Source organism: Cnephaeus nilssonii, assembly GCF_951640355.1.
Source record: "Cnephaeus nilssonii genome assembly, chromosome: 5".
Lineage (NCBI taxonomy): Eukaryota > Metazoa > Chordata > Mammalia > Chiroptera > Vespertilionidae > Cnephaeus > Cnephaeus nilssonii.
This window is the reverse complement of record NC_137076.1, coordinates 54385479-54407188: the sequence shown is the minus strand read 5'-3', so window position 1 is coordinate 54407188 and position 21710 is coordinate 54385479. Positions and strand designations below refer to the sequence as shown.

The 21710-nt window shown below is 39.0% G+C and overlaps 1 protein-coding gene across 1 annotated transcript in view; it reads right to left on the bottom strand.

The window, feature by feature from the left end:
• Positions 1-293: 293 nt before the first annotated feature.
• Positions 294-21710, bottom strand: part of IQCM (IQ motif containing M) — a gene marked incomplete at both ends in the record, with an annotated part of 278350 nt that continues 256933 nt past the window's right edge. Inside the window, one exon of the mRNA XM_079770258.1 lies at positions 294-397. Coding sequence (XP_079626384.1) covers positions 294-397 — 104 coding nt within the window. The remainder of the gene's footprint in view (positions 398-21710) is intronic.

Below are 21710 nucleotides of genomic sequence, written 5' to 3'. Positions count from 1 at the left end.
TTCTTTATGGAATTTATTGGTAATGGAACAAAACAACTCTAAGTCCAGTGAAAGGAGTAGTTCACAGTGGTTTCAACAGATTTTGTTTTAATGAAGAATATCCAATGAATTGTTCATCCAAAGATATTTAGAAGTTATAGACTGACTTGTTGAAAAACTTTAAATATGCAAAGATGCTTGCCTTTTTGCCTGTTGATACTGAATTAATTCATGGCCAATGTTAACTTATTTCTTTGGGTAGATATGTTCAACTCTTAAGAGAACAAAATTGTATTGAAAACATTATTATACTTCTAAGATAAATACTGTTGTCTCATTTTCCTTTCTCTCATAGATGCGCACACTAACTTCCCAACAATCCGGATGTCAGCTCTTTTGAGTATTGGATGTCCACTCACTGTAAGATAAAATATTTGATTATATTAATAAATGTTTAATTAATATGCCAGAATGTATTATCACCACAATTAACTAGTTATTAATATTAATAATAGAAGGAGAGCAAAGGAGTGACTGGACATTATAAGCATGGTTATCTGGGCAGCTTCTCCAAGAAGCTACTTCATGTTCCGCAGGGAACCACCAGTCCATTCCCCGAAGAACACTGGGGAAGGGATCGAACAAGGGGGGAGATAGACATATGCGCAGTGAAGCTGGGTGAGGTAGGGAAGGTGCTTGCTTGTCAGTCTAGCCTGGGAAACAATGGATTGGCTAGGGGGAAACAAAGCAAGCACGTGAAATGTTGGAAGGTTAAGATCCCCAAGGCAAAGAGTCCCCCTTCTCTTGTGCTCTTGCCTCTTGCTTTGCTCTTGCCCATGATGATAGCTGTAATAGAAGATTACTCAAAATAGGTAAACTAGAAGGAAGAGTATAACATTCCAAGATCTTGTTCTTACACATTCTCGAGGGAATCCAGATTTAATATTCAATGTTCCCTTATTTTCAAAATGGGGATTGTATATATCTTGTCTGATTGTTGAAAGGATCCCAAAACACATATCAGAGTATAGGTGTGTAAAATAATGTGTTAATATGGATGCATCAATTAAAACAAATACACCACACTAATGCAAATTGTTAATAACAGGGAACAGAAGGAGGGGGGTGCAAGTAAGGGGTAGATGGTAACACTTTGTACTTTTTAGCACAATATTTTTGTAAACCTAAAATGTCTCAAAAAAGTCTGTTAGTTAATAAAAAATAAGTATGTGTCTGACCCTTCATAAGTATTCAAAATATTGTTGCTATATTATTATATGTATCATGATGCTATAATATATATAGGCTTTATAAAGAAATATTACTAACAATGGTGTGAGATAATTTATATATATATATATATATATATATATATATATATATATATATATATATATCTGACTCCAGTTCCTGTCACAGAGCTTAGACACCCTTGTAATGTCCTAAGTGACAAGAGCACTGGGAGCATCTTCCATTCTAATGAGATTGAGGCAACTGGTCCAAAGGTCAGGAGAAGGGCTTCTCCCTCTAGCTGCTAGAGTCTAGCAGGTTGGCTTAGGCCTGTGTGAAATCAGCACAGCCTGGCCTGGACAGGTACGGAGGCAAGAGCTTCAACAATACACCTTCACCAGGCTTCCTGAGCTTCAGAGTGACAACAGCAGATAGTCTGCAAAAGAGCTGGGGGATATGGAATTCTATGCTACAGCCTAGAGGGGTGTATCTATGAGCACATGTGAGATATTCTAGGTCCTAGGAGAATGCCTGGAATTAACTGCAGTGATGAGAATGCTTTCAACGAGACCAGAGGTTGCATAAGAACAGGTAGAAAATTCTATGTGTGACTATTTTTGTGATTATATATATATATATATATATATATATATATATATATATATATATGTGTGTGTGTGTGTGTGTGTGTGTGTGTGTGTGTGTGTGTGTGTGTGTGTATGTAGTTGGATTTTGCTCTGAAATAGTAAAGTGTTGCTTCCCACTGCTCACTGTTCCTAGCTCCTGCCTCTGCCATTCAGACAATAATAATGGCTTCCTTGAGGGTGACTGAAAATAAATCACCTAATTTCTGGTATTTGTCAATTTTGAAACAAGAAAAAATTATAAATAGCTAATAAATATTCTATGCTCAAGTTTTTAAGTAATCAGCTCCCATTTGTAACCTGTGGGAAAAAAATGTAAAACATATAGCTATTTAATAAACATAACTACTTAAAATGAGGTGAGTGATTGTGTGACATCCCATGAAGAAAAACCGTAGAACAAAGAAGACAGCTGCATTTCAAGAAGGAAGTTTTAAAACGCAAAGCAACACCAGTATTTCCTAAAGGAAGGCTTCCACTTGGGAGAGTATGGCTTTCCTCACAATGCATAGCATGCTGCGGATCCAAGGAATCAGAATCTGAAGAACTTAGCCCATGGAGCCAGATGGTAGAAAGACTGCGTGATGACGTGAGAACCCTTTCTAACTTACAGGGAATCAGAATTGGATGAGCAGATTGGTGGAAAGAAGGAAAGAGGAGAAGCTGAGGGGCTCTTGAGAAAGGGTCCATCACCGTATCTCCTTGTACCTTGCCCTGGGGGGGGATTTTGTAATAGAGAGCACAAAAAGTTTATGGAGAAAAAAAACAAAAGTAAAGGGGTTTTGTTGAATGGGGCTGCAAAGCCCTTAAAAAAGCCATGTGGCCAATATGGAACTGCAGCCATAGGTGTGGACAGCGTCTGGATGATGGCTCTGCAGCCTAACATCACAAACTGCAGCCCAAGGTGGTGTGAGGAGACCGACTGAGATGGTGTAGCTTCCAAGGGAGCATGGGAATTCTGAGAAAACTGGCTGGCTAGAAGAGGCCCACGGTCTGTAAAGGGAGAGGACAGTGTATATGGACTTCACTACTGGGCTCTGGCAGATATGAAGACTGGATGGCGCCCGAGCTGGTTTAGCTCAGCGGATAGAGTGTCAGCCTGCAGACTGAAGGGTCCCAGGTTTGATTCCAGTCAAGGGCACATGCCAGGGTTGTGGGCTCAGTTCCCGGTGTGGGCGTGCAGGAGGAAGCCGATCAATGATTCTCTCTCATCTTTGATGTTTCTATCTCTCTCTCCCTCTCCCTTCCTATCTGAAATCAATAAAAATTAAAAAAAAAAAAAAGACTGGATGGCAATGAATGGTTCACAAGGTTTAGGTGGTGTGATTAACACACAGGTGGCCATCAAGGGAGATCACATTGAGGATATATCTCAAGAGATAAAAGGAAATGAGAGAGTAGGCCTGTTATAAATGAGAGAGTAAGTAAGAATAAAGGACAAATTTAGATCGCATATGTACAATAACAGCAGCATAAAAATACAAAAGTTAGAAATATAGCTTATAGAATATTGAGATAAAAGAAGTCAATCCAATTATTCATAGGAAAATAATTTCTATATGAAAGACTCAACTTATCATAACATGCAACGTAGAAATACAAGTTTAATAGAAAGTGATATCAACTCACTAAAAGGGGTGGGAAAATGAAGGTGACCTAAATAACTGAGGAAAACAGTGGCTTTTTAAAAAAATATATTTTCTTGATTTTTTACAGAGAGGAAGAGAGAGATAGAGAGTTAGAAACATCGATGAGAGAGAAACACCGATCAGCTGCCTCCTGCACACCCCCTATACTGGGGATGTGCCCACAACCAAGGTACATGCCCTTGACCGGAATCGAACCCGGGACCCTTCAGTCCGCAGGCTGACGCTCTATCCACTAAGCCAAACCGGTTTCGGCAGAAAACAGTGTTTTGACTGGAAACTGGAGGCCAATGACAAAATGCAGATGGATAGACACAGATGGATAGATACAGAAATAATTATAAATACGTGTACAAAGAGCTTAGTATTCATATATGTATTTTCCAGATCTGTCCACTGAGAGAGCCTGGAAACAGTGATACCTCAGTAGCATCGAGAACATCCAGTGCCCAGACTTTGGTTTCTAAAGACTATTCTCCAATAAAAGGAACCAAGACTCCTTAGAGAAATGGCTGGTTCTAGGGCGGGGATAATAATGCTAGACGAGTCTGTAGAATCTTGTAGTGCCAAAGTAGGGAAGCACTTCAACTCTGTAATATTCTTTAAAAAAAGCATAACCTCAGCATTTTTAAAACAATAATAATAACAATAAGCATAGTTGCCATTTTATGCACATTTATTCTGTGCCTGGCACTGTACTGAGTGCTTTGCTTATATTATCTCAATTTCTGATAGCCTGATGCTACCAAGATTATTATTATAAGAAACACAGATTCATATCAGTGGCATGTTTCTTTGGGCTATGGCAATTCTTGATTCATGTATGGATTGCAGAACAACTCATTGGAAACCATAGCATTATTTATATCACTCATGTTTAAAGCAGGTCTATGTTACATTACATTATTATTTGCCTTTTTATATTTTTGTCCTATATCTTCAAAATGTCAGGAATCCACTTATTTGTGTCACTGCATTGATTTCTCAGAGAGCATCTTGCAGATAAACAAGTGTCCAATAAATAATTTTGGTAATGCTTATTTTTGCTTTACAAAATTGATATCATATTATGCATATTTTGCTTTCTTCACTCAAGATTTCATGAAAATCTTTCCAAGCCACCTAGGATAACTCTAATTCATTATTTTAAATAGTACATAGTATTCTGTGATATAAATAGACCATAATATTTTTCTATTTGTTAGTATTTACTATGTTTCTTATCCCCCCACCCACAAAATGATAAAATAAGCATTCTTGTTTCTTTAGTAACTAGAGGCCTGGTGCACGAAATTCGATAATGAGGGGTGGGTCCCTCAGCCTGGCCTGCACCCTCTTGCAATCTGGGACCCCTTGGGGGATGTCCAACTGCTGGTTTAGGCCCAATCCCGATCCCTGCAGGATCAAGCCTAAACCAGCAGTCGGACATCCCTCTCGCAATCTGGGACCACTGGCTCCTAACCACTCGCCTGCCTGCATAATCGCCCCTAACTGTTCGCCTGCCTGCCTGATCACCCCTAACCACCTCTGCCTGCCTGCCTGATTTCCCCTAACTGCTCTCCTGCCTGCCTGATCGCCCCCAACCACCTCTGCCTCGGCCCCCCTCATGGCAGCTTTGTCTGAAAGGACGTCCAGAATGACATCCAGAAGTTCATTTGGTTGTCTGGTCTAATTAGCATATTACACTTTTATTATAATAGATGCTTTTGTTTTCATATGATAGATTGCTAAGATGGAGTGCAGATTCAAAGAATACACATTTTTAATTTTAACTGATATTGCCGAAGTATTTTTTAACACACTATGAAATCCATATATCTGCCAGCAATGTGTGACAGTGCTTTTGTGCTCATATCCCAACCAGCAATAGCAGATATTGTTTTGTTTTAATTGTGGCCAGTCTAAAATCTGCTAATGCAATGAGTTTCCTTACTTACTACTGACTATAAGAATATTTGCATATTTTTTATTAGCTGTTGGATTTCTGTTTTGTGATTTATTTCTCTGCATCTTTTGTCTATTTTTATTACACTGCCCTCTCATTCTCAATTTAAAATAGCTCATGGGATTAAACCTCTGGGTTCTACAGTGCAATTCCACTCCACATCAATTTTTAAAATAGATTTGTTTATGGTATCTTTTCATAGAAAAGTCTAAATATTTTTATAAAACAAAAGTCATTTTTTTTCTCTTTTATATTCTTTATTTACTATCATTTCTGCTCCTAGTTAAATATGCAGTTTTCTAGATTCTTTCAGAATTATAAATTAACTAGAGGCCTGGTGCATGAAAATTCATGCACTGGAGGGGGAGTCCCTCAGCTTGGCCTGCCCCCTTTCACAGTTCGGGAGCCCTCAGGGGTGGGAGGTGACCCGGAGATCAGGGGAAGGCGATGCCCCATCACACCTCTGCTGCTGCCACTGCCAGCAGTGCAAGCTTCAGCCGGCCCTGGTTACCTGAGCCTCAGGCAGCCCTGGGCGGCTGGGGGGCTGAGGGCAGGTCCGGCCACACTGTGCACCTGCTGCCCTCACCTCCCCTCCCCCCAAGCTGGGCTGAAAAGACTGTGGGACTCCTGTGCCAGGTACAAGGAGCGCCCGGACCTGCCTGAGGTGGGTCCCACCACACAGCGCACCTGCCACCCCTCTCCCCCTGCTCGGCTGAAAGGACTGGGGGACTCGGTGGGGCTGAGGGGACTGGGTGCTGCCATCTTGTGGCTATGGGTGCTGCCATCTTTGTGACAGTGTGATAGTCAATTTGCACATTCCCTCTTTATTAGATAGGATTTGTTAATTTATTTATTTACTTATTTATTTATTTAAACTGGTTGTTGAATTTTCTCAATATATTCTTTTAGTATCTGTTATTATCAATGATTTTTCTCCCTAAAAGTGTTGATGTAATAAATTATGGCAATAGAATTCTTAATTCATGAAAATGATATGGTATTACTAATGACTACTAAGAAATACTCACACATTGTTTCATTATTCATTTTAGTCTACAGTGAACACAGTGAAGGTACAAATTGCCAAATTGCCTCTGAGAAGAAACAATCACAAGACATTTAAAGTGCTCTGGTACATGCACACAATGGAAACAAGCAAAGAAGGTCCAAACCTTTTGTGTGATGATCTACTGAGCACTAACAAAAATATAATTGATCTTAATGAAATGTAGATAAGGACACTTAATGAACATGCTTTTCAAAGAATGGTCAATATCTCATCAGGAAGTGATAATAATTCTTGTGAATTTTTTAGCTCAGAGCTAGGAGTATGAACTTTGGGATCAGAAAGACCAGAATTCAAATACTAACACTTCAAACTTAGCACCTTTGTTTTCTTTAATAGTGTGTTTGCTATGTGAATGCAACTTCCAGACAAGCAAACAATGTTCTACCAATGTTCCACCAGATTGTTTCCTCTAACCCTTTTCTACATAAATGTTATATATCTCCCACTGATATGCCACATTCTAATGTGAAGACTACTGACATATCATTTTCGCTCCATTCTGATTTGTTTTTAACTCACAATACTACCTCCCCCACCCACATACATATTCCATAAATTCTGAGGAATATAATTTCTTTATTTTGTTCATTCTCCTTAGAAAAATCAGATTGATAAATCTATCTCGCGTATCCAAGTACTCTATCAACTCATAGTCCAACATTCCTCTGCCCTCTCACCTCTCCCTTCTTATATGAGCATAACTCTGGAAATATGTAAGACTCAGTTTGGAGGGCTCCCTCAAATTTTCGTAAGCATATTTATTAAGATGAGTATATAATCCATACACAGTCCACATCTGTTGAAAAGCTTAGCACAGGTATGTTCATAGGGTAAATATGCTCACCATTACACTTCACCACTAGATGTCACTCTTTGTCACATCTAAGCAAAGGTGGGGCCCCTTTCTACCACCAAAATGCTCTGAAGATGGCACTTGTCCCATGCCTGAGAAACATCTAACAGTAACATTGACTTTGCCACACTGTAAACAAATAATAAAGCTTAATCTCCAACGTAAGCCCAAGGCTGTCTCTGAGTATCCTCTGATCAGGATAGGAGAACCCACTTATCTCCACTAAACAGGACCTCATTTAATAGATACCCACCTCCAAAGGGCATATCTGCAGTGTTCCTGCCTAGAGAGTATCCACCTTTCCAAGCTTTTCTGTACCTGAGGCAAATGGAATCACTTCCTTTATCCCCTCAGGTTGTGTTAGTGTCACTAGCAAGAACTCAGATCTCTGGTTTTGTGATGAGAACCAAGGTTGTCAATATATCTTTACTATAAAAAGTTCATATGCAAATATGATCTCATTGTTTGATTCTCCCAGATTCACTCTACTATTGCTGATAGATCATGGAAGTTAATTTTCAGGCTGAAAATCCAGCATTTTTCTCTTTTTCAAATATTCACTTTAATAAAATCAATCTATCATCATACTCTCAAATGCATCTGTTTTGTTTTTGTGTGTGTGTGATTTAGTCTATTGTCATAGTTTCCTGATTTTGAGAGAGAAAATTGGTGGTGTTACATCTTTAGAATTCTTATCATTTGGCATCAACTGTATTGGTAGTGAAGATTTACATATGGTGTGGGCAAAAGTTGGTTTCCAGTTATGAGCATGTCAAACACAGACTTTATTCTTGTATTATTATTTATTAACTAACTATTGTATTATTTGTCTTCTTCAACTGTAACCCTACTTTTGTCAACCCTTGTATATTATTCAACTGGTCATATCTGGATATTACATGAATGTTGTGTACCAGTCTAGACAGTTTCATGACTGAGACAATTTATAATGCAATCTGTGTCTGTAAGACATAATAAACAGGATAGGTTTATTCTGTTTCTTATCAACAAGACTGCAAAAACAAAGACCTTGTTTTAAATCTTCAGAAAGAAGATGTTAAGTAGACTGATATTGTTAAAGCAAATTCAATAACTAAATGTCAGGTGTTTTTAAAATTCCCTGGATCTTATTTTGTGTCAGACACTGCTTTAAGCACTGCATATATGTCATTTCAATTATTTCTTATCACAACCCTATGTGATACAAACCAAGAAGTGTGGGTAAGATGCCTGACTCCAACACAAAAACAGCAACCAATCAGACACCATATAAGCACTTTACACATATTTTCTCATTTACTCTTGATCCCAACTCTATTAGATATTATTATTGTAAGTCTCATTTTACAGATGAGAAAAATCATGGTTCACAGAAGTTAAATAACTTCTAGAAGATCAAATATTTAATGAAAGACAACAGCAGGATTTGAACAAAGCCAGCCAATGGACTCCATACTTTCACCTTTAGTCTGAATATTAATTATCTATATATATTTAATTGAGATGTATTTATATGTCATACAAATATTTTAATGCACATTATGATCTTAACTATAGGCATTTAAATATAAATAGCTTTGCAAGCATCTATAAATGTTTTCTATTCTTGGATATTGACTCTCCAGTCAATACTCTAAGACGCTGGATGTTAGTTAGTTACACTTACATAGGGTTTGGGAGGCAAAAGTGATGTGAACATCTTTTTTCTACCCTTCACCCTCCCCCCCCCCTTTTTTTAAATTTTCTGTTAGCAGATAGAGTCGAGGAAAGATGAGTTTGTTCTACTGTTGTTCCAAAGATTGTTATCTAGATTGTTGGGTGACTAGAAGCATTTGCAATGGCAGCAGCAACAATAACATCTTGCTGATTTCACATTCTGATTTCTGGATCAGCTATGGAGGCGTGCTCTTGAATTCACATCTCCAAAGGCAGCCACCAAAATGGAAGCTCCCTGGTGGGATAGGCCTTCACTGCTCTCAGAGTCATTCTGGAAAGCTTAAACTAGAAACCACCCCTTAATCCCCAACAAGTTTTTAAGTACTTCATTTACTGTATTAAATCCATGTCTTGCTAGCATTCCTAGTGTGCTTTTCATTTCTTGCTCTGAGCGTTGACTGATATTGCTTGACTTGTATTAGTGCTGTCTGGAGCTGATCCCTTTTACAGACTGCAGTGCAACGTTGTCTCTTCATGCATTCGCCTCCATCCCCTCATCCCATCCTCCTTTCCTTAGCAGCCCTGTCCATTCACTACCTCAAAGCCATTTATGAAAACCGTTTTGACAGTCGAGTCTAATGCACTTCCTTTGGTTTCCAATTTAGGAATGTTAATATCATTTTGAAATAAAAATAAAATTCAGGAAATAGAATGTTCAGATTTTGATTTAAGGCAATCAAAACAACGATGTTCCTAATGGAAGGAAGTTGTAATTGTTTATTTTTCTCTTCTCTAGTGTATTGGCACTGGGAATTATGTCCTGGTACCTCGCTCACCCCTCCTGCCACTTTTCAGCACTGGTGCTACACCTTTGCTGCCGCTAATGTTACTGCTTCATCCTTGCCTTGAAAATTGTTTCAAAAAGGAATGTAGGTACTTTACTTGATACTTAGCACTTGCCATAAAATATAAATAACTTTGAGATATGTGTATACAATCTAGAATTCAGGATCATGTCAAGCAAATCTCTTGCCTCTGCCACAGTTTTGAGACTCCCATAATTTTTCAATTTTTAGAATATTCTTTATTAGCAAAATTTAGCCTAAAAGTAGCCATTACGGACATCCCAAATCCATTTAGTTAAAAAGTTCAATAACGCTGAAACCGGTTTGGCTCAGTGGATAGAGCGTTGGCCTGCGGACTGAAGGGTCCCAGGTTCGATTCCAGTCAAGGGCATGTACCTTGGTTGCGGGCACATCCCCGGTGGGGGGTGTGCAGGAGGCAGCTGATCGATGTTTCTCTCTCATCGATGTTTCTAACTCTCTATCCCTCTCCCTTCCTCTCTGTAAAAAATCAATAAAATATATTTAAAAAATAAAATAAATAAAAAGCTCAATAACTTCATATCAAAGAATAAATATTGGTGCCAGAGCACCTTGCTGAATTTGTACTCAGATGCAACTGAAATAAATACCATACATATTTATATGTGATGGTTGTTTGGAAGACTATCAGAAAGGTAAACAACATTTGGGAAAACCAACAGCCATTTGTTTCTTTGTACCTGACCAAAAATATATTCAGCTGGTATTTGTGCTACTACATACATGGCGCCTACAACCCATCTGATACTTCTGCTCTCATCTTCTTTCCCAGTAGAAGAAAGGGGGAGACAGAGAGATAAAATACTATGCCCACGTCCCTAAATGACACAGCCAAACCAGAGAAGTGGCCTAACAAAGGAGAGAGCCCATGTCACCAGGAGCTGGGTTCACTTCTACTTTGTAGTGCCTGGGTGGCAATTAGGAAGAGTTTTGTAGGGGGAAAAACAACACACAAAATAAAATTAAGTAAAATACAATTTCCACTCTCAAATCGTTTTAAACATTAGTTTGAAAGTTAATCAGTTTCATGCACTTTTGTAGAAATAACTAGGACCTTTTGCATTCTTCATTTCTTTCCAGGCCTTTTACAAAAATATCATTCCCATTGCTAGTTCTTGCTGTTTCATTGTGTTTTTCCTACATATTGTAATTTATTGATTCTCCTTCCCAGTTTATGTTTTCTTCATGTTTCAATTGGAAGTATGGAATTTCCTTAGCAAATAGTATTGGATGCTTCAAGAGTCTTTAAATTTATTATAAATAATCATTTGATGAAACAAATGTCTATTCCATTTTCACTGATAGGACCAACAGGGGAATACTGGAGTATTCTGCTTTCAGTGAATCATTATGAACATTTACAAACATACTAGAACATTTACAAACATACTAAAAAGTGTGATAAAAGTATACAATAAAAACCACTTAAATTCGACAATGAATATTTTACTGGACTTTCTTTATCACGTATCTATCCCTCCATTGATCTGTCCTATTTTCAGGACTCTGTAATAAAATAGTAAGAGGAATCAGCTGAAAAACATTAAAAAGGGCATGATTGAATAAAACTTCCCCAAAATGTTTTCAACATTTTGACTTTGCTTTTGCCTATGTAAAAATTAAGATAAACATTTGGAGGGTGTTTGAAGTATATACTGGGATTATGACTCACATCTTAATGCTTTCTGCAGGTTTTCCCATGGTTTTCAACAAAGTAGGTTTGTTGAGCAGTAGAGGAGAAAGGGTTATCACTGACTATCAAATTAATATATACAGCTCCTTACATGCCATCACTCTGCCCTCAATTTTTAAATAATGGATTTTATAAAAAGATTGAATAAAGGACTCAAAAGCCATAAACTACAGAGAGATACAAGATGCTATTGCCAAAAAACAGATAGCACTCAATTAGTTTTTTTAAAGGCATTCTTATCACATCTCCTCCTAATATTAGCTTTCTCAATAAACAATAGCCTGCTGCAATATTGCCAGGGTCGCCCAGCTGAGATGGCAATGAGCAATGACAGATGATCGGGACCATCTGAAATTATTCACACATGGCACTCACTAGGCCTTTGGTTTTAAGACTTTTCTATCTGTGACTGTAACATGAAACCAGATTAATATGTATATGGTAAGAGAGATAAGATACGCATTTTTAAAAATATAAATGGAACTAAGAATATTTGGGGATCCATTTTCAGCTACTAACTTATCTAATTGAGTCTGATGTGTACATAAAAAGCAACAAACAAATATTTCTGCTTTTTAAAAAGACTTTAAATCTTGTCATTCTATTCAAGAACTTAGGCAAGGTTTTCAGAACTAAAGTAATACATATCAAAATCTTTACAACATTACAATATTCCCATTATCGCTGAGGCCTTAAAAGGTCTGGCCCCTTCCTATTTTTATTTCTTTCTTTTTTGGTTAATCCTCACCCAAAGATATTATTATTATTATTATTATTACTATTATTATTATTATTACTAGAGGCCCAGCGCACGATTAACTCGTGCGGGTAGGGTCCCTAGGCCTAGCCTTCTGAGATCAGGGCCATCTTCTGCCTGTTCGCCAGTCCCCAGGCCCAATGCTGCCTCCACCGCCGCCACTGAGCTGCCAGGCTGTTGGGATCACAAGCTCATCCCCAGCCACTGCCACTGCTGCTGGGGCTTGAGGCGCTGACGAAGGGGAGCACGGCAGGGGATCCGGGAGCACGCCTGTGCACCAGACCAAAAGCCTGGAGCCGGCCCGGACAACTGGCTCCCCGCCTCCGATGGCAATGGAGCCAGGTGTCCGGGGTGTCCGAGGCAGCCCCCCTCAGCGGCTGCCAATCCGGCTGTTGAGAGGCGCGGGAGTCCCGCCCCCCGTGCCTCTCAATGGCCGGATATGCCACCCCGAGTCCCGCCCCCCAGCCTCCCACCGCCCAATCGTGGGCGTAGCGGAGTGATGGTTATTTGCATATTACCTTTTTATTAGGTAGGATTATTATTTTAGAGAGAGAGTGGAAGACAGGGAGGAAGGGGGAGGGAGAGATAAACATTGAGGTGACAGAGACACATTGATTGGTTGCCTCTTGCATGCACGGATAGAACCTGCAACCCAGATACATGCCCTTGATGGAATTAAACGTGTGACCCTTTGGTGCTCAGGCTGACACCAGCCAGGGCCCCTTCCTATTTTCCAATCTCATCTGGAATAATGTTCACAGGATTTCCAGATGAGTCAATTTTCTAGTTTTCTCCTACCTTAATGAGCTGCTATTTCCCAGTCTTTTAAGGATTCTTCTTCCTTCTCTCTGACTTGGTATCATAGTCTGTGCCTTGAACACCCCTCTACTTCCCTCCCCCACCTGCTCTCCTTATCCAATCCTGTGTCTTTAAACATTATAAATGTCTTAATGGCTATAAGATTTATATCTCCAACTTTGATAGCTCGCCCTGCTCAAGATTTGGTGTGAAAAGGGGCCTTAAGATCCACTGCGTACTATGGGGGAGGAGGGTGGCTCGCCAATGAATACTTTCGGTGATGTGCTAGATGTCCAAGAGCAGAGTTCACACATCTCTGCCAAATTCTACTTCAGTGGCATCATATTGGTAACTTGAAATGGGCCATATTGGAAATATTTTGCCCATGAAAATCATCAAATGCTACAAATCTTTGCCCCTCTCCAGAGCTAGCTTAAGAGTACACATTGCCTATAATATCCTGCAGAGTTCCAAGAAAAGCAGGCCAAAGGGATCCTAAGTAATTAAAATGCTCTTTGTGTGTGTGTGGTGGGGGGGAGGGGGGCGGCATATTGTTATTTTAGCTATCCTTTGAAGATAATTTTCAAAATCTATTGCTTTAGTTCATTTAAAGTACCTCTATAGGCACAAAGTTCCAAATCCTGATCAGCAGTTAGATTTGGTGGCTTTGGGATATTTAACCTCTTCGTTCAGATGGAATAACAAGCTTAGGGCGAAATATGAAGTCATGGGAATCAAATTTAATTACTTTAAGAAAAATTTTACTAAAAATTACTAGTATGATTAGATTAGGATCTTATGATAATGGTAACTCTAACCCCTTCCCCATCCAGTTATTGAGATCTGCAAGTAAATACTTAACACAAACTGACCAATCACATTTTTCCTTCTGGAATTTGTTTAGTTAGCCGTTGATAGCCAAGTTGGAAAGTCATATTTTTATATTCTGTCTGATATTACTGCTCTGAAGAGCCATGTGTTATAGAGGAGAGGAAATCAGACAGCAATTGGAGAATGAAGGAAATATGCAAAGAGAAACAGTGCTAAGAGATTTTGTGGTCCAGGAAAGAGGGAGAGAGGGTGAGTTGTCATTCCATAACTACAATCTCTGGGGCTGGGCTGCCTGAAATTGGTTTCACATGCTTCCATTGTGTTCTGTAAATACATACTCTTTTTGTGCCTAAAACTAAACTCCTGAATTTCACTCAAAGCTGCTCCATTCATATTTTAACTTCTTCAGATCAGTAAATTTCTACATCCTTTTTTTAGGTGTTCGGTAGACTCCCTTTCTCTCACATAACTACATCCAATAATTCCATAGCATGTCCTACTGGCTGTATCTTCTGAATATATCTGGAATCTGAATACTTCTAATCATTCTCACTGTCACCAACCTCTTCCAAGCCACCATTCAATCCTGCCCGGATCATTGCAATAGCTTTTTGTAGTCCCTGCTTCTGCCCCTGTCCATCTCCCTGGAAGCCTCCCCAAGACTTTTCTATGCAGTGTAAATCCTGTCACTATTCAGAGCAACACTCCAGGAAGCTTCCCATTTCTCTCAGGCTAAAAACCTTATAATGATTCTCTTCTTCAGCTATGAAACTTCACCTCTAACTGTTCATCTCCTTGTTTACTTTCTTATCTAATCCCATGTCTTTAAATATTATAAATGTATTAATGACTATTAAATTTGTATCTCCAGCTTCAATCACTCACCGAGCTCCATATTTGGTGTGAAAAGGGGCCCTGCTGTCTTGAAACACTCCAGACACTCCTTCCTTAGACTCCTCCCCTGCTGTTCCTATTACTTCTTAGAACTTCTCCTCCATTAGCCACTTGGCACAATTCCCCGCCATCTTCAGGTGTTCAAATGTCTCCTTCTGAATCCAGACTTTTCCTGGCTGTTTGATTTAAAGCACCACCTCCCCCTCTAGGGAATCCTATCTCCTTTCTAGCTCTTTTCTGCCATATAATTTACATGCATATAACACAGTATGTATTTTGTTTGTTGTTTTTCACTCCACTATAATATAAATCTTAGTGGAAGAAAGGTTGACGATTTAGATCTCAGCTGCACCCTCATGTGCCTAGAAGGGTGCCTATCATGTAATAAATGCTCAAAAAGCCCTGGAATAAAGGAAGGAGTCAATCCGGATAAGAAATAAAAATACTTGTGGGGATGAAGTTGCAGAAATGCCTGAATTGCACAAACTCTTAGCCTCCACTGTCCTAATTCAATGGAATATTGCCAACTCCTTGTTTTGTTCTATTTAGATGCTGCATCTGTGTAGATTTCATTTCCAAAATTTGGGGATGTATAGTAATTTAGTCAGGAAAAACGTTGTTTCCATGGATGCCTGGTAAACTGATTACAATGAAGTTGGCACTGGGTCCCAGTTTTAATATGACACCATGGCATATTATCATTCTAATTTCCACTATAAAGTTTTTCCAGTGGCAGAATGGGTACTTTCCCAGTTGTTGTTGTTGTTGTTTTAAATAGAACTTAGATAAAAAGCTCATGTTGTACTTGGCATCTGATCACTCAGAGCAATCATCTCAGATAAAAACACCATGTCAGTAAAAAGAAAGAAAAAATATCCGCTATAGGATGGAAGGGAATAATCCCTTACAAAACTGTCTCTGGATGCTAATGAACCAACAATAAAAAAAATAAAGGCCCGATTATGGAATTGTTTGAGTGATATCGCTCACATTAAATTTCAGTGATGCCAAAAGCAGGATCACCCTGAGGCTTGGATACATTAGTTAGGACAATGACACATACTAGTATTTAAGCTCATCACATTAAATAATGGTTGGTGCATCTAGTTTAGATCAGAATGTAAAAACGAAAACTTGAGCTTTACTTTAAGTCTTATTTTGACATTATTGAACATGATCTTGAGCAAAAAAAAAAAAAAACGAAAGATAATTATAGTGAGGTAACAATACCCTGAAATACACACAAAGATATAGCCTACTTAGTATCTGGAGTAGTGTGGAGTTCCCTCGCTCTTCCCAGGGTATAACAGTAAGGCATTGTGTTTGTCTTTAATTTCTTGTGTCCTCATATAAGATTTTGAAATCTGGTTAATTGGTAATTGCTTCCAATGCCATATGTAGACACTTTAAATAATGATGTAGGAGATATGAACTGGAGATAAAATGCATAGTCAATATATTTTGACTTGCTCATAAATCTAGGAAATTTAGATAATCTCTAGTCATTAAGTAATGCTTAAAATCATATGTGGATAATGAATACCTCTATGGTCCTCCAAGGATAATACAGATTCCAAATTAGACACTAGATCAGATGGTCAGCATTTGACATATTCAATAAACCACATTTGACATAATTCTGGTTTTTAATTGTATAATTAAAGTTATGTCACAAACTGAGTAGCTGATCCCATAAATTTTCTAATATTCAGCTATAAAATTGAGTGTTAAATTTGAACATCTGGATCTTTTTGGCTAACTGTCTACTGAATGGTTAGCTCCTCCAGGATTAATACTCACATTCTCTATAGAACATTCGGGAGCATTCCTATATTAGAAATTCTTACAATGTTACCATTTCTATGAATGTGAAGATCATGTCTGTCCTCTAGTGAATTTTGAGACCTCAGAGGAGCACTAGAGAACACCTTAACTCATTTTTTTTTTCATTTATAGATAAGAAGTTGAGATCCAGTAAAGCAGAGTAATACAGATCCATATTAGTAGTTATAATTGCATTTAAGTGCTATTATATGCTGAAGGGGATCCAAATATGCTATCCCAAAATATGTTGCTTTGGCTAAAGGCTTATTTTGAGTTGAAGGCAATTGAGAAGCAGCAGATGCAGGAAGAACTCTGCTCTCCCACTTTCTGCCTGAAAGCAGGGGATACATTTTCCTTTGTGAAGTTTTATCCTCCCCTCTCCTGTATCTGGTAGAGGAGGAATTTTTTCTCACTGAAGACGGAAGGTGGCACTGACTTGAGTCTGTCTGCATAACAAACCTTACTAAACAACCCTTCCTTATGCCCCATTAATTGTCCGTGTATTTTATTTACTGTCTCATAATTTAATACCCCTAGAAGTCCAAACTCCTTTTCCCTTGTCTAGTCACTTTTCCACAATCCATTCATTGCCCTTTGTTTAAATAGTATATAAGCCCTGGGTTTTAACTGCGGCTTTAGGGTTTTTACTTCTGTCCTGTGAATCCCCCACAGATTGCATGTAAATATATAAATATCAATAAATTACATGTGCTGCCCTGGCTGGTGAGGCTCATTTGGTTGGAGCATCATCCCATACACCAAAGGTGGGTCCAATTCCCTGTCAGAGCACATACCTAGGTTGTGGGTTCGATCCCTGGTCGGGGCTCATGCAGGAGGCAATCGATTCATGTTTCTCTCTCTCTCTCTCTCTCTCTCTCTCTCTCTCTCTCTCTCTCTCTCTCTCTCTTTCTCTCTCTCTCTTCTTCCTCCTCCTCCTCCTCTCTCTCCCTCTCTCCTCTTCTCTCTAAAAACCAATAAAAAATAAAAATAAATAAATAAATTTTATCCTGTTAGTCTGTCTTTTCTCTGTCTTTTGTCAGTTTAATTTAGCCTCATTCATAACCTAAGAGAGTAGTAGAAAAGTTTTCCCTCCTCTACATAATATACTCGATTATTTGCCACTTGGTTAAATAGCTAGCATTAAGCTTTTCCACAGAAACAGCTATTTCCATAGTGTGTTTATAATTCAGATGTTGGTGATTCAGCTTAATTATTTCGGGGAAAAAAATGTTATACATCCTTAACATTTTCTATACTATCCACTTCAGAACTCCATTCCTCAACCCTATGTGTGTTGGGATAGTGGGGCAGGGTGTGAGGAGATAAGGTGTGAGGTTGCTATTGCCATTCATTCTAAAAGACAGTTTTAGAAAGATATGAGAGGGAGAAGGACCCCGCTATTTTAATGTTGTGGCACTAGTTATATTGTTAAATGGTCTTAATCTGTCTCCTTATTAATGCCTTTAACATAACATATGCCTACCAAGTCAGACACTTGTTAACAAAGGGTAAGTCATGATGCCTATCCTTAAAGTCTTATAATCAAACTAGTGCACAGATTTGTGCACATTGAAAGGAAACTAATTAGAAGAAATATTTTAATATCACTATTGGCCCTTTCTCTATAATAGAAGTGTCAGAGATGAAAGAACATTATTAAAATGTATATTAAAATAATGTATAAATTGATTAGTAAACAATAACATGATATAACGAAGACATGATATAAAAACAACAAAAGCATGATATAAAAACATTGATAAAAACAATGACTGATAAATTGATTAAACTCATTCTAATATCTCCCTGTATACCACATTAAGAGTAAAAACACTTTCAGTGTGCTTGACTAATTTCCCTTGTGATGAAGTATTTACAACTTTAACTTTAACATCACATGCTCTTTGAACTCGAGAGAAAGCAACATATAACTGACCATGTCCGAAAACAGGTTCAGGTAGGAATATTCCTACTCTGTCAAGAGTTTGTCCTTGTGATTTATTAATAGTCATCCCAAATGCTGGCATCACGGGAAACTGTCTTCGAATTAATTGAAGTGGAAGGCCAGTGTCAGACGGGGACAAATCAATTACTGGAATCAGAACAACCTCTCCATCCACAGATCCTGTTAGTACTTCAGCTTCCAGAAACACATGCTTGCGATTGGCGCCAGCGAGAGCTTCATATGTATCGCGCATGTGTGAGTCAAAATTTATTTTTAAATTGTCAGTGCGCATATGTGCTGGCGGGTTAGTCGGTCGGACAGTCGTTGGACGGATATATGGTTGGCCACTTAGCCTTTTGTATATATAGACATGAGGAAACAGCTGAAAAACAGCTATGTACAATGAAGACTATAAGCATAATGATAGCAGCCTGTGCCAGAATAACAAGAGGACAAAGGCAAGAACAGAAAATTGTAATGCTATATGATTGGCAAAAATTATTAGGGATGATGGTCCTTGAAATCATGAAAAGTTGCTTGTCAAGAGGAAGTTTTTAAAAAAGGAAGGCGATAAGTAAGAGATACCACTTTTATATGAATGGATCAATCACAAATTTATTTCCAAGACTCCTAAAAGCCAAGACTTTTCACAAACCCAAATATTCTAGTAACTTGACAATTCCATCAACTTCAACATGTTCAACATACAATTTATAATCTTTCCTTATAAACCTGGTTTTCTTCACTGTACATATTCCATACTTTTTCTCAAGTAAGAAATCTGTCACGCTTGACTCATTCTATTACCTAACCATTGTGGAGTTTTTTTCCTGCTAATTTCACCCCCAAAATATCTCTTTTAAAAAAAAAATAAATCATTATTGTTCAGATTATTGCAATTGTTTCTCTTTTTTCCCCCCATAGCTCTGCTCCACCCGGTTCCCACCACACCCTCTGCCCTTACCTTCCGCCCACTGTCCTCATCCATAGGTGTACGATTTTTGTCCAAAGTCTTCCCGCACCCCCCATACCCCTTTCCCCCCGAGAAATGTAAGTCCACTCCCTTTCTATGCCCCTGATTCTATTATATTCACCAGTTTATTCTGTTCATCAGAATTTTTATTCACTTGATTTTTAGATTCACTTGTTGATAGATATGTATTTGTTGTTCATAATTTTTATCTTTACCTTTTTCTTCTTCTTCCTCTTCTTAAAGAATACCTTTCAGCATTTCAAGGCCACTCATTTTTTTTTATTTAATTCCTTTAGCTTTTTCTTATCTGTGAAGCTCTTTATCTGACCTTCAATTCTGAATGATAGCTTTGCTGGGTAGAGTAATCTTGGTTGTAGGTTCTTGCTATTCATCACTTTGAATATTTCTTGCCACTCCCTTCTGGTATGCATAGTTTCTGTTGAGAAATCAATTGGCAATCGTATGGGTGCTCCCTTGTAGGTAACTAACTGTTTTTCTCTTGCTGCTTTTAATATTCTCTCTTTGTCTTTTGCTCTTGGCATTTTAATTATGATGTGTCTTGGTGTGGTCCTCTTTGGATTCCTTTTATTTGGGGTTCTGTGCGCTTCCTGGACTTGTAAGTCTATTTCTTTCACCAGGTGGGGGAAGTTTTCTGTCATTATTTCTTCAAATAGGTTTTCAGAATCTTGTTCTCTCCCTTCTTCTGGCACCCCATAATCCGGATGTTGGTACGCTTGAAGTTGTCCCAGAGGCTCGTTACACTATCTTCATATTTTTGGATTCTTTTTTCTTTTCCAGTTGGGTGGTATTTGCTTCTTTATATTTCAAATCTTTGACTTGATTCTTACGATCCTCAAGTCTGCTGGTGGATCTCTGTTATTAATATTATTTTTTATTTCAGTCAGTGTATGCTTAATTTCTATTTGGTCCTTTTTCATATCCTCGAGGGTCTCACTAAATTTTTCAGCCTTTTTTAGAAAATTCTTGAAAAACCTTATAACCGTGGTTTTGAACTCTATATCCAGTCGTTTGCTTTCCTCTATTTCTGTCATTTGTGAGATGTTTCTTTGTCTGTACATTTTGGCTGCTTCCCTGAGTTGAGAGAGTGGCTTTGTGTGCTAGGTGTCCTATAGGGGCCAGTGGCTTAGCCTCCCCAGTTACCTGAGGTGGACACTCTTGGTGCACCCCTTTGTGGGCTGTGTGCACAGTCTTGTTGTAGTTAAGCCTTGATTGTTGTTGGTATCACTGGGAGGAATTGACCTCCAGGCCAATTGGCTGTGAGGATCAGCTGTGTCTATGATGGGAGAACTTCTATGCTGGAGACACCCTTATGAGACAAGACTTGCTTCAGTGGGGCTTTGGTGCTCACTGAGTCTGCCCCCTGAGTGTGTCTCTTATGGATATGAGGAGTTGTAATCTGGATGACCCCACTCTGACCCCTGGGTACACTGGCTCTTGGATCTCCAAGGAGGTGCTAATTTAGCCTCTGCCTGAGGCCACCCAGCAGGAGCTATGGAGAGATCTGCAGATTCCTCTTCTTTGTTTGGGTTTTGGAGGTGCCCAGATGAGACCCAGCTATGAAGCAATGCATGCTGCTGTGGGGCCGTGGGCCTTCTTTTGGATGTTCTGGTTCTCACTGACTCAGCTTCAGTTTGTTAGGTAAGTTTAGAATTCAAAGGACCAGGCCATTCATATGCAAAAGCCTCTGCACTCAGCTTGGATGGGGCAGAGTCTCAGGGCAGAGCAATCAGCAATAGCTTCGTGGGGCGGGATCTCAGGGCAGAGCAGACAGCAATGCCTTCCCGTCAGCCCTATGCCCTAAGAGGCCCCTGGGTCTCAGTGTCCTGTGGTAACCACTGCAAGAACCTCTGAGAGAACGCCGCCCTCAAGTTTTGCCCGCTGCCAGACAGTCCAGTTTCTCCCCGTATGAGTTGGGTCCCCAGAGTCTCACCCGGAACTGGAGTTCAGAGCAGTTGGGAGCTTTTGTCTCCCTCCCGATTGAAAAAGAAAGCTGTGTACTCAGTTGCCAGCCCTCTCCGCTCACGCCTCTGTACCTCTGCCTTTTGCAGCTCCTGTGAGTCTTAGTGTG